Consider the following 13,639-nt stretch of genomic DNA (forward strand, 5'->3'; position numbering starts at 1 on the left):
TTTACTTTTACATTATACCTATTGTCTGGGTGTTTTTCTTCATCTCTACTGAAAAATCGAAACGCTTACTTTCAAAACGGTTTGTTTTTTTCAATATAGCTGAAACTCCTGAATCTTCTTATTTTTTTTTTTAAATTTTTTTCAACGTTTATTTATTTTTGGGACAGAGAGAGACAGAGCATGAACGGGGGAGGGGCAGAGAGAGAGGGAGACACAGAATCGGAAACAGGCTCCAGGCTCTGAGCCATGAGCCCAGAGCCTGACGCGGGGCTCGAACTCACGGACCATGAGATCGTGACCTGGTTGAAGTCAGACGCTTAACCGACTGCACCACCCAGGCGCCCCTGAATCTTCTTATTTTTTGAGATGCTTTAAACTGTCAAGTCAGTTACTATAATTTGACTTCCTTGATTATTCCAGGTTGGACTCCATTCTCTTGTCCTAGTTTGCTATAATACTTTAGTCTCATCCAAAAAAGACTAACTGGCCCTCATATTAAAGGTCAATCCACTTCAGGTGGACTAGTTGTAGAAACCAAAGTCATAGATCCCTATATAACAGTAGTATTCTGATACTAACATTTTATCCTCAGACTTCTTATAAGTTGTCTGGCAAAGCTCTGACAGTGAGTATGAATTTCAAAACAAAGCCAGAAGTAAATAATTATATTTCTTATAGCTATGATTCCCAAAGCACACCAAATCCAAAATCATAGTAGAATTTGCACAGAATTTTAATATTGCTAAACTCTTTTCATTTTTATCAAAGTAATATATATTCATAATTAAGTAAATCAAAACCAAGAAGCTTATGATTGAAAGCAGAATTTCCCCTCCTATATGGATAATCACTCTCCAAAAAAAAAATAATGTCAACATTTCTAGATATTTCTGTTGGAAGGAGTCTTTATATTCCAAATTGTTATGTTAATGATGCTATTTTCTATTTTTATACACCTTAAGCATTATCTATGGATGTTTTTATTATGTTGGATAAAAAAATTTAGCTTGTTTGAGCCAGCAAAACTAACTTTTTGCCTCTACCCCTCCACCTAGGATAGTTATATCTTAATTTTTTAATTTAATTGCTATTCAGTGTTGAATTATTCTGATTATGCAAGTGTTGGACATTGAGTCTATTGAATAATGACTGTGTTTCTTGAACATTTTTTGTTTTCAGTTTGTTAATTGCTGCTATTTCTACCCATTTGGTTAATTTTTAGTGTCCTCTCATAAATTTTTCCTCATGATGCTAATGGTGTCTCGATTACCAAGACAACAAACAATCCATGAATTCCAATTTTTTATCCCCTATAAGGGTTGTCCTTCTTCCAGGTTGGTGGGATTCAGCACTTTATTCAGGTTTTGTTCTGACTTCATTCTGTCATTCTCATCAGAGAGTACTCAGAAAGTAAATTATTTATTTCTTGCTTGTATTTCTGTGTTCTTCCATGTGTGTTTTACTCTGCACGCACGTTCAGTTGACAGATTCACCAGGTAGAAAATTCTAAGTCAGAAATCATTGCTCCCATGTTTTTGGTTTCCAGAGGTGCTGTTGAGAAGTCTGATGCCATAGTGAATCTACTCCTTTTACAGGACCTGCCTTTGCTCATTAATTGGATCAGTGCTTTTTCCCCTCTCTCTTTCTGCAAACTTTTAGGGTTTTACTCTACCCTTGGCTTTGTGAAATTTCATTATCATTGGTCTCTTTTTACATCCAGTGTGCTTGGCACTGAGTGGCCCTGCTAGTCTAGAGAGTTCTACCTTTCCATGCTAGTCATTTTTTGTATTATTTATTTTATAATCCCCCTTCTATTTGTTCTTATCTTTTTTCTGTACCTCTGATTATTCAGAGTGGGCTTTCTGAATCAACCCACTAATTTCCTTATCTTTTCTTTCTACTTTTCATTTCTTTGTGTTTGTTCTATTTTATGGGCAATGTTCTCTTTATCTTCTAAGCCACTTATTGAGTTTATTTCTCTGCTCTTTTTTTCCTCAGAACCATCTTTTCCCACAGCGTACTGCTCTTGCTTCGTGGCTGCAATCTTCTGTTTCAGCACTCTGATGTTAAGGGTAGTTTTTAAAATTTCCTTCTCCCTGCATTGCCTCTATTTCCTCCAAGTTTCTCAATGCTATTTGTTTACCTTGGTCTCTGTATTTTATGGTCGAGGATTTCCTCAAACATGTGGTAAGCCTTGGCTATTTAAAACCCATTTTAAAATTAGCTATTGAAAAATGTATTTAAAATAAAGTCAGTAATAAATTGGTTGGAAGCTCTGTATTCACGAGCAGGCTGAGCGACTAGGGGGCTCGCTGTAGAATTCCCTGTCTGAACTATTTTATTAGATGTCTGATGCCTATATCTTCAGATTTTGGGGGTTTTCCTGGGACTGGTATATTAGTTTCCTAGGGCTGCTGTAACAAATTACCGCCAACTTGGCTTAAAACAATAGAAATTCATTCTCTCATAGCTCTTGAGACCAGAAGTCCAAATTCCAGGTGTGGGTAGAGTTGGTTCCCTCTGGAGACCCTGAGGGAGAATCTGTTCCATGCCTCCCTCTTTGCATCTGGTGGCTGCTGGCAAACCGTGGCATTTCTTGGCTTGGGGGCTTCGTAAGTACAGCCTCTGCCTCCATGGCCTTCTTCTGTGTGTCTGGATCCTCTTTTCTGTCACTTGTAAGAGCACTCATCATTGGATTTAGGGTCCACTCTAAATTTAGCATTATCTCATCTCAACATCCTTAATTTAATTATGTCTACCAAGACCCTATTTCCAAATAAGGTTACATTCAGAGGTACCGGGAGTTAAGACTTGGACTTATCTTCTGGGGCCACTATCCAACCCTCTATAGCTTGTCATAGTCTCCTATTTCCTACCTGTAATTTCCCTTATATAGAAACCTGGGAGCAGAGTGTTAGAAGAGGGTTATGGTTCTCCCACACCGCAAAGACATTCATTTCACTCCTGTACTCGTTACCTATCGCTCTGAAACAAGCAACCACTGTTTTAAACCACTGTTTTAAACAACCACTGTTTTGAAATCACATTTGTGCAGGATGGCAAGTGGGACCAGCTTTGGCTGGACAGTTATTTTGCTGTTCTCACCTATGGGTTATTCAAGTGCCTATAGGCACCTGGGCCCCTGACTACAGCTCAGTGTATAAGGGGGCCTCTCTCACATGTCTGTGGTTGGTGCTGGCTGTTGGCCCTGGGCCTCTTTCTCTGAGTAGTGTCTCATCCACAAAACCTTGGCCTGGTTTCCTCACGTGGTAGTCGCACAATTCCAACAGGGCAAAAGTGGAATCATCAAGGCTCCCGGAGGCGTAGGTTCTTTGTACATCATATCTGCTACAATCTATTAGTCAAACCAAATCCCCAAGCCAGATGAGATTAAAGGGACAGGAAAACAGATGGGAGGAGAGGCAAAGTCACCTTGCCAAGGCGCATGCATATAGGAATAGGAGAATTGCCACAGCCATCTTCACAGACTATCTACCACAATCCCCATCTTTTCAGTACTCAGGTGTGCCTGGTATGCCTCAGTGTAGACCCTTCTGGGCCATCTTTCTCCGGTTCTGACTTTTACTTTTAGGCCAGGATAGAGGAAGGACAGTTGCTCTGCTGCAAGAAGTAGGAGACAGGATCTAGAGCCCTACTTCCAACCAGTACTTGGGTTTTTGACCCCTTCTCATCTCATATTTTCAAGAGCATCACGTGACTTCAATTGTTGAGCTTTTCTGGGGTTCCCCTGGGCTAATGAAATTACTTCATGGTTTCCTGCTCTGTGGGCTTGAGTTTCAGTGCTCTGAGGTCTCCTTTAAATCAGACAAATTTCAAGATTTTGTTGTTCCTGTCTCCTCCCCTGTTCTCTTTGTCCTTATAGTTTTATACAGAAGAAAAAGACTCTTCCCTCTATTTTTGGTTAATTTCAGAAGGGAGTGGAGAAACATTTCTCAGTGAATGGCCCTTCAGTTTTCAACCAAATAAGTAAGAATTTTCCTCCCCAAAATGGCTACCTCTAACTCATCTTGAAATTAAAACACAACTTTCAAAGCATTTGAAGGTATGACTATTTCACAGAAAAATGCCATTTGGAACTATATTAAAGGCTGCAAAAATACTACAAGATGTAATTACTCTGAAAAGTCTCTCAATTGCTTCAACTGTGAATAATTAAGTAAATGAACAGAAACTCAGGAATGACTCTTAAAGGAATGCTTTTATGATGAAGAAAATGCGTTAAAAAAAAAAGATAAAGGTACACTAGCCCCAAAAGGGATAGTTATAAGCAAATGAGTTTCTAAGTATTTATCATAGAGAGGTAAGGTTAGAATGACCATGACTCTCACGAAATCATTCTGGATTCAGTAAAGAATAATGAAGGGAGATGGTACAAACAACACTGGTAATTGGATTAGAAGAATCAAGGGAATATTTTAGCGGAGAGTTTAAAGACACAGAAGGGGCAACTGTTAGAAGTGCCACAATGAGATAATGTATAGATCTATGTCAGATAAACGCAGTTATAATAAGAAGAGGGCCCTCCAGCATGAGATCAGTAAAGCTCTGAAAATTCCCCTGGAATTAACCACACATATGTATAGGTCAGATGAAAGTGATGCATAAACCGAAGCCTGCTTTTGGCTTATCCATGGAGATAGCCTTTGTGCTCAGGAAACAGCTAGCTGGTTTTTCAGACTGTAAGGATGCTTCAATAGTCCTGCCTTCTCTTCTTCTCGCCTTAAGCCACAAGAAACAAAAGGATAGAAAGAGAGTAGAGGCTTGTTAAGAAAGGCTGTCAAGGGGGATGGGGGAATGAAATCCAATTATAGCTCCGGAACCAAAACTCTGAAAAAGCATTGAATACGAAACACATTCCGCCCCAGTGACCGTAAATGGAGAGTAAATCTGGAGGAGACATAGACTGACGGTAAATGGAGAGTAAATCTGGAGGAGACATAGACTGACGGTAAATGGAGAGTAAATCTGGAGGAGACATAGACTGCCTTTTGGCAAACACGGGGGGAAAATGAAACCAAAAAACCTCAACCAAACCTAGTACTCTGGAATCACAAGCTAGTGGATGTCAGTGATCTTTATCTGTGGTTGCAAGGAAGAATGAAAGAGAAATGTCAGCCAGCTGGTCTCTTCTAATTGGCACTTCTTCATGGATATAAAAGACAGAGAGAATTTCTCTTAGCACATACATGTTTTAAAAATGAAAGACGTAATCAAACAGCATTTGGACCTGTCAAAGGTATAAATTCAATTTTCAGAGGACTTCAGTGAAATAAAAGTCTGACCCATGGGCCAATATTTGATTTCAGATAATCTTTGACATCACATATGGCCAGCAGTGATATTTTATTTCACAACTGAGTAAATCTGTAAGTTGAATACTCTGATGTCTACACCAATTTTATGCCATCAGAAATGAATGAATTACTGCCATATGAATGGTCAAATTGCCTCCAATTTGCTCCATTGTGAAAACCCCATTTTAAAATTCAAAATCCCACAAAACTCTTAACCAATGACTCTGATGCTGCACATTTTAGATTGTGTCCAATTTTTCTCTATTAATTTTTGTAATGTGTTTTATTTATTTTTGAGAGAGAGAGACAGAGTACGAACAGGGGAGGTGCAGAGAGAGAGAGGGAGCAATTTTTCTCTATTTTAAAATGCACAAAGGGCACCTGGGTGGCTCAGTCGGTTAAGTGTTCGACTTCGGCTTACGTTATGATCTCATGACTGGTGAGCTCGAGCCCCATGACAGGCACTGTGCTGACAGCTCAGAGCCGGCTTCCAATTCTGTATCTCCTTCTCTGTCTCTGCCCCTCTCCCACTCACACTCTCTTTCACTCAAAAATAAATAAACCTTAAAAATTTTAAAAATAAATAAAATAAAATGCACAAGTGGAGCACCTGGGTGGCTCAGTCAGTTAGGCGTCGGACCTCAGCTCAGGTCATGATCTTGTGGTTCGTGAGTTTGAGCTCCACATCAGGCTCTGTGCTAACAGCTCAAAGCCAGAAGCCTGCTTCAGATTCTGTTTCTTCTTCTCTCTGCCCACCCCTTCTCCCTGACTCACTCTCTGTTTCTGTCTGTCTCTAGCTCTCTCTCTCAAAAATAAACATTAACAAAAAAATATTTTTAATAAATAAATAAAATGCACAACTTTACATCCTTTTTTTTCTGTACACAATTATTTCCTTAGAATGAACTATTAGAAGTAACACAAATTGGTCAAAATCTTATAAATTATATAAAATTTAATAATTAAACTATCTGATGGAAAGATTATACCATTCCACAACTTCACGAGAAATCTAAGAAATGGATACCATGTTTGATAGTATTTTTTTTTAACTTTTATATGTCTGGTGGGTGGAAAATGGTCTTTTCATTTTGTTATATATATTTGAATTACTAATGAAGGGTGAAATTTCATAGGTTTATTGAGTTTTTATGAAATTTTTCACGTTTCAAATGTTTTGCCTGTGTTTCTATTGGGTATTCATTTTTTCCCCTCAACTGCCTGTGACAGTACTTTCCATATTAAGGAATTTCACTATTTCTCCCTTTGTGTGTTACAAATACCTAGTTTGTGCTACACATTAACCTTATGGCATTTCATAAATTGGACCGCATATAAACTTAAAGCTTCAAGACATTAATATTTTCCTTTATGGTTTATGCATCTCGATATATGATAATTTTTTAAAACTTTCTTTCAGAGTACACCCATATGTAGCTTCAAGTTAATTTAGAAAATTAAACTGGATACAGGTAATTATCCACCAGAAGCAGATGTCATAGAACACTGGCTTCTGTTTTCCCCAATTAAGTCTACTGGTTGAATGTCAATGTAACCAAAAGGAGGACAGAAACACATGCCCCTTAGCAAGTGATATCCACTATTGCTATTCAAATGGACTAGGTTACTTCCACTTGTCCAAATGAATTTGAAGTCAGTAGCTTTAAATATTGTAATTTTAATTTGTCACATTGCTGTGCTTCTGAACATCTATGTCAAAGGGCCTTCACATTCATCATTACGATCAATGTCCAAGTTGACACTGTGAGGTAGGAAAGGTAGATGTAAGCTCCCTTTTATAGATAAGGAAATAAAGGCTCAGAAATGATAATGAATGATCTGCCCAAGATCCTCCAGCCAAAAAAGCTTGTAAGATGTCGAATGTAGGTCTCGTAGGCCCCTGATCTAATGTTCTTTCTTCTGTATTAGAGGAGCTCTCCAGGTGAGAGTGGAAAAAGTAGTTACCAGAGCAGAGAAGAGAGGAGTAGAGATGTATGTAGAAGAGCATATTTTCTGGGCAAAACAAAAAATCTTTTATTCCATCTTGTGTTCTACCTGTATTATAGCTAACTTTGTTAATGGAGAATTGCTCCCTTTGCCAAATTAGCAAACTAATTAAAATAACTGATTCTGATACAAGCATTTTGCTAACACTTAATCCTTAAGAAAGCAACATCAAAATTCATTAAATCTGATTCTCTTATTCCTAAAATGTGTGTGACTGTGGAATGGGGTAAAGTAAATCATTACCACATCTAGTATATTTTTTTTCTGACACCATCCAAGTTTTAGATTCTCCAGCACTAACTGGGTGTCCAACAACACAATTTGGTTCTGACACTAACTACCTGGAGTTAGCATTAGACCCCACAGGTTAAGGGTTCAGTCCCATAGACTGACCCATCTCAGATGCCAGCTGTAAATGAGGTGTTCAGGCTTCCCCCATTTCCACTTGGCCCACTACAAATTTAGGGGCTCTATCAAAGAAAAAAACAGACCTAGACAGTAGTTAAAACAAGAAAAACATATTTTAATCAGTAGCTGTTGCAATAGGGGAAAAGAGAACTCAGTACTGGCTCAGTTCCAAATACAGGATGGGCAAGGGGATTTATAGCAAGGATCAGGGTGCAGTGGAGGGAACATTAGAGGTAAGTGGGATTCTGGCTAACCCTACCTAACAGGGTTCTTTGCTGAAGGAAAGAAAGTGATCAGATATCACGTGGGAGATGGTGAAAGATAGGGAATTTTATCAGAAATCGAGTTGATCAGATATCAAGGATGTGGAGTTTGGTTAAAGAGTCTTAGCAGGATTCTTGCTACAGCTGGACTCTTGAGGACAAGGCCCAACAACAGGGCCTAGTCAAAAAAGGACTCAGAAAAGCCTATCTAGAGTTTAGTCAAGGAAAAGTCTCTGTCAGTTCCCATAATTCACTAGAATGACTCACAGAACTCAGAAAAGTGCTTTATTTACTAGGACTGGTCTACTACAAAGTGTACAACTCATGAATAGCCTTGGGGAAGGTGGTCAGAGCATCTGTGCCCTCTCAGGGCATACCCCTTCTGCTTCCCAGTCCGTCCATGTCGCTTCACCAACCCAGAAGCCCTCCAAACCTCATGGTTTAGGGGTCTTGGTAGATGTCCCATTATGTAGGCAAGATTGATTAAATCATATCCACCATTTGTGACATATTTAAAACCTAGAGGAAATTATGCTATGTGAAATGACACAGAAAGACAAATGTATGATCTCACTGGTAAGTGGAATCTAAAAAAGTCAAAATCATAAAAGCAGAGTAGAGTGACAGTTGACAGGGACTGGGGGGAATGGGAGGGTGTTGGTCAAAGAGTATAAAAGTTCAATTAAACAGGAAGAAGTTCTGGAGATCTAATGTATAGCACGGTGACCACAGTTAATAATGCTGCATTATATACTTGGCATTTGCTAAGAGAGTTGATCTTAAGTGTTCTCACCACACACACACACAAATCAGAACGGTGTGAGGTGATGAATATTAATTAGGTTGACTGTAGTAATCATTTTACAATGTATACATTATATCAAAACCGTACATTGTACACCTTAAACATACACAATTTTCATTGGTCAAGTAATACTCAATAAAGCTAACACCCCCTCAATCACTCACTTATTCTTCTACTTTAGTGAGAAACAGAGTTTAAGGCAATATAAAAAAAAGTAGTATGAGAAGACCAGCTTTGTTGACCACAGTTGACCCTACATAGTATTAAAATCAAAAGTCTTGTTTTAAATATATTTAGGGATTATCTTTGCTAATCGGGACTTAATTTACTTAGCCTTCTCATATAATCGAATGTCAATTTTCTATCAGAGTTATCAACGAATTACTAGATTGCTAGCTAAAAATGATGTCATAGTTGGACCTCCTGGGTGGCTCAGTCGGTTAAGCGTCTGACTGTTGATTTCGGCTCAGGTCATGATCTCACGGTTCCTGAGTTCAAGCCCCATGTCGGGCTCTGTGCTTGATAGCATGGAGACTGCTTCAGGGTTCTCTCTCTCCCTCCCTCCCTCTCTCTCTCTCTCTCTCTCTCTCTCTCTCTCTCTCTCTCCCAGTCTCAATAAATAAACAAACACTTTTAAAAAGTTAAAAAAAAGAATTATGTCATAGTTAACAAATGCCTATCTATATTATTAGTATAAAGAAAACATAACCATTATATGTACAATGAAACACATGAGTTAACATCCGTTACTTTGTGGAAAAATGTGCATTTCTACACTCAACATATTTAAGGTAAAAAATTATACAAGTGTTCAGCTTATCACACCCTCTTAAAAGCTGCTAGAAACATGTTAGAAATAACTCATAAATAAGATTTTTTTGGGTGGAATTGTGATATTTACCCATCTATCCTAAAAATAAGGTATACCTATATCCAACAGCAGAAGAAGCCTGTATATTCATAAATATTTTTGAGTAAACATGTAATTCAACAGTCTAATGATACCTTTTGTTCCACCTTCAAAAACTGAGCCAGTTCTTCCACAGTTAGGTGATCTTTCTTGTCACTGTAGCTCAAGAGCAACAAATAGAGGTCCCGTCTCAATGACATCATTTTGTAAAAAACACAGAATTCTTCAAATGTCAAAGTTCCCTGATTCTCATCTGTATCAGCTTCCTGAAAGAGGCATAGAATAAACAAGGCAGTGTGAGAGTTTGAAATAGGAAATTCAGCACAGAGATGCTGAGAAATAGTATTTACTATAAAAAGGCTAGAACGCGTATCACAAATGGTAAACACATTCTTTTAAAGCACACATGGAACCATTTAAAAAATGACTATTTATTAGGCCACAAAAAAAGTTTCATATTATAAGCAATCAACCTTATAAAAACCAATTTCTCTGATCACAGCAAATTTATAAACCAACAAAGAAAGCTTTAAAAAAAAGTAATTAGAGGAAAACGAAGTTTTCAATTTATTAGAAAACAAGGTAGTTTAAAAATAGATAATAATTCAAGTCAAAAAGCTAGAAAAATCAAGCTAAAGAAAATATAAGGGAAAAAATTATAAACAGAAGCAAAAAGCAATGAAATAAAGAACCAAATACATACATCAGCAAAGGGAGAGCAATTAAACCAAAAGCTGATCTTTTGAAGAAACTAATGAAAAAGAAATCTTGGAGAAAATGAATCATGAACAAAAGAGAAAAAATATCCGACACATTATGAAAATACCAGTCTCTAACCAGCTTCTGAATGTAATCCAATCAATACAGTTTTTAAATATAACAGAATCCCTCCTAATTTGACAGACATAGTTTATTGTTCTTACAGCTATCAGGATCATTGAAACCTCCTTCTTTCCTCTCCAAAGAAGTCTGAAAAATCCATTTAGACTGATTTCTAATTGAAATAATTTGTTTCTAGTAATTATTGAGCAAGAATCTTTCACCATGTATCTTCCTTCTGATTGGCTGAATTTGCCAGAAAACATTAAAATTGTTGGGGATATGTTATGAGCAACAAATCTATTTACATGATCTTCATTTTAAATGAACACAGTTGTAACCGAATGAAAACTGACAGGGAATGAATGGCAACTTGAAATGCATGGGTTTTATGACATATACTCAGATGTAGGGGGGTTAAACATAGCTTTGAAAGTCAACATGTTCATAAAAGATAGATTTTTTAAAAACTTTGTTAGCTTTGGGACAATTGTGAACACATATTTTAGCCAATATTTAAATCATACACAGTTTCGTTATAGGGCAGATTGCTGTTGCCTTCTATCCTTTTAAAGGTAGAAGGAGAATGGTGTATAAAATATCCACATTTTTGCTGTATGAGATGCTTGTTTGTAGAATCACCGCATTTTAAGAAACTGGGTCTAATGTTCAAATTTCTGTCCTAATTTTGTTTCAAAGTATCTAACCCTGAGGGGCGCCTGGGTGGCTCAGTCGGTTAAGCGTCCGACTTCAGCCAGGTCACGATCTCGCGGTCCGTGAGTTCGAGCCCCGCGTCAGGCTCTGGGCTGATGGCTCAGAGCCTGGAGCCTGTTTCCGATTCTGTGTCTCCCTCTCTCTCTGTCCCTCCCCCGTTCATGCTCTGTCTCTCTCTGTCCCAAAAATAAATAAACGTTGAAAAAAAATCTTAAAAAAAAAAAAAAAGTATCTAACCCTGGATACAGAGAAGAAACATTTTTCAACTTCCTTGTAAATGCTGTAACAACTAAGAACAGTAAAACTCTCACATTAAACAACAGCATCTAAAGACTTCAAAAGGAGCTATCCATAACTGAATAGATTATTTTAAAAAATTTTAGTTGAATCTAGCTCTACAACAAAAGCAAAGAAACCTCTAGAAAGGCTTCAACGTCTGTACCAGCAATTCAGCCAGAAGAAGAATGTTCCTGAGACAATGCTAAGATCTTTGGTCCTCTCACTCCCATGAAGGGCATTTACACAACCCTGCTAGATGCAAGACCTACAGTGGAAATGTTCTATCCAGAAATGTTCTATCACTTCTGGCTTTATAAGTCTTTAAACCTAAAGGTCACAGAAAGACCCCCTGATGTTTTCTTAAAGTTTGTCTAAAGGATTTACTTAAAATGCATGAAACATTTGACGTAAACATTTCCTGATTTACCCTCCACAATGTTTAGTGCATTAGAAATAAAAAGGTGTTGGGGCACCTGGGTGGCTCAGTCAGTTAAGCGACCTACTTTGGCTCAGGTCATGATCTCACGGATCATGAGTTTGAGCCCCGCGTCAGGCTCTGTGCTGACAGCTCAGAGCCTGGAGCCTGCTTCAGATTCTGTGTCTCCTTCTCTCTCTGCCCCTCCCCTACTCATGCTCTGTCTCTCTCTGTCTCTCTCTCTCTCTCTCTCTCTCTCTCTCACAAATAAATAAACATTTAAAATAATTTTTAAAAGAAATTAAAAAGTGTCTGAAGGGGGAAAACATATAAGTAAAAATAGATCAATAGCTTATGTTATTTCTTTATCTTACTTCCAAAAAGTACTCTCACATCATTATTTTTGCATGTATAGACTTTGCCTTTCTCTTTAAGCTTGGGCCTTCTGATTTAATCAGCAGCTACTCTTCAGTAAAATGAGCATTTTCTATGAAAAGGAACAGATGGGAGTGTGGGGCTCACAACAAGCAAAAGTGAGATGTCACAGGGAGTACCAGGAACATGGCAAAACTTCCCATTAAGTTGAAGGACAGTTCACTTTCTTTGTGACAACACATTTCCCCTCCCAAGTCCCTCACTCCATCTCCAGGGTTCCTTCTATAGCATATTCCTTCGTCTTCTTTCCTCTCTCTTATGTTGTTCTCCAGTGCAACGGGACCAAGTTCCCTTCGCTGCAAACCATGTCCAGCCAAGAGCTTCCCAAGCACAGGCCCACTGTAAGAGGTCACAGAATGGAGCCAGCCTCCACCATTCCTCACTGCCCCTCATCCCTCATGTCATTTGTGCCCTTCCCACCTCTAAGGACAAATGGTTAGAAAACAAAGGAAACACAAAACATTAACCATCACACAATTTCACACATTCTGCTTATTTTTATATGTACAAAATATCACCGAGATACAAAATATCACTTAGAAAATTATCGTAAAACATGGATTGTGGTTATGACTTATCTCCAAATAAGAGCACTTCCTAAATTAATATATTAGCTGTTAGTTATAATCTAACATTGTCTTTGCACCCACTTAACAGAGCTCACTTCTGCACCTCAGACAGAGGACTAAGTGCAATCCCAGCTGGGTGCCACAGAATAAGTCTGGGCCCAAGGATTTTCCTCAAGGACTGACCAACAGGGAAAGGGCATCTCATCTAATACCAACAGGCAGTTGAATGAACTTCTGGAGAGCTCCTGAAATGGTAGGAGTGATGTAGCACTTCTGAGAATCATGGATTCTAAATCTTAAACTTCTAAGAAACAAAACAGAGTCTCTTGAGAACTTAATAAGTGCTGTTTTTTTCATGTTACTAAGTCTTTACTCTGATCCTCACAAGAGCTCTGTGAGGTAGACACATGAGATGTTATCACCCTCTCGAAGGGACTTCACGGAGTTTGCTCCAATATCTAAGTGCCAGGTAGTCTTATAATTACTCTCTGAAAAGAGCAACAATAAAAAAGCATTTTAGGAAGTGAAACTGTGGACACATGCTAAGTTTAGGAAGTCTTTTTTTCCTTCATGAAACAAAACGCCTCTCTTTTCATCAAAGAAAAATAAAACACTACAGAGTAGGTGATACCAACTTCCAACATAACAAAATAGCCTTTGAAATATCTAAGTACATCAATAACATGCAACGTGTATTTTA

At 38.1% G+C, this 13,639-nt stretch overlaps 1 protein-coding gene across 9 annotated transcripts in view; it reads right to left on the minus strand.

The window, feature by feature from the left end:
• Positions 1 to 13,639, minus strand: part of PLCH1 (phospholipase C eta 1) — a 223,166-nt gene that overhangs the window by 64,676 nt on the left and 144,851 nt on the right. For all 9 annotated transcript variants that reach the window (XM_040480553.1, XM_040480555.1, XM_040480552.1 and 6 more), the window contains one exon: positions 9,804 to 9,974. In XM_040480553.1, the coding sequence (XP_040336487.1) occupies positions 9,804 to 9,974 (171 nt within the window). The remainder of the gene's footprint in view (positions 1 to 9,803; positions 9,975 to 13,639) is intronic.

The sequence above is a fragment of the Herpailurus yagouaroundi genome, unplaced genomic scaffold (assembly GCF_014898765.1).
Source record: "Herpailurus yagouaroundi ecotype Mexico unplaced genomic scaffold, PumYag 159, whole genome shotgun sequence".
Lineage (NCBI taxonomy): Eukaryota > Metazoa > Chordata > Mammalia > Carnivora > Felidae > Herpailurus > Herpailurus yagouaroundi.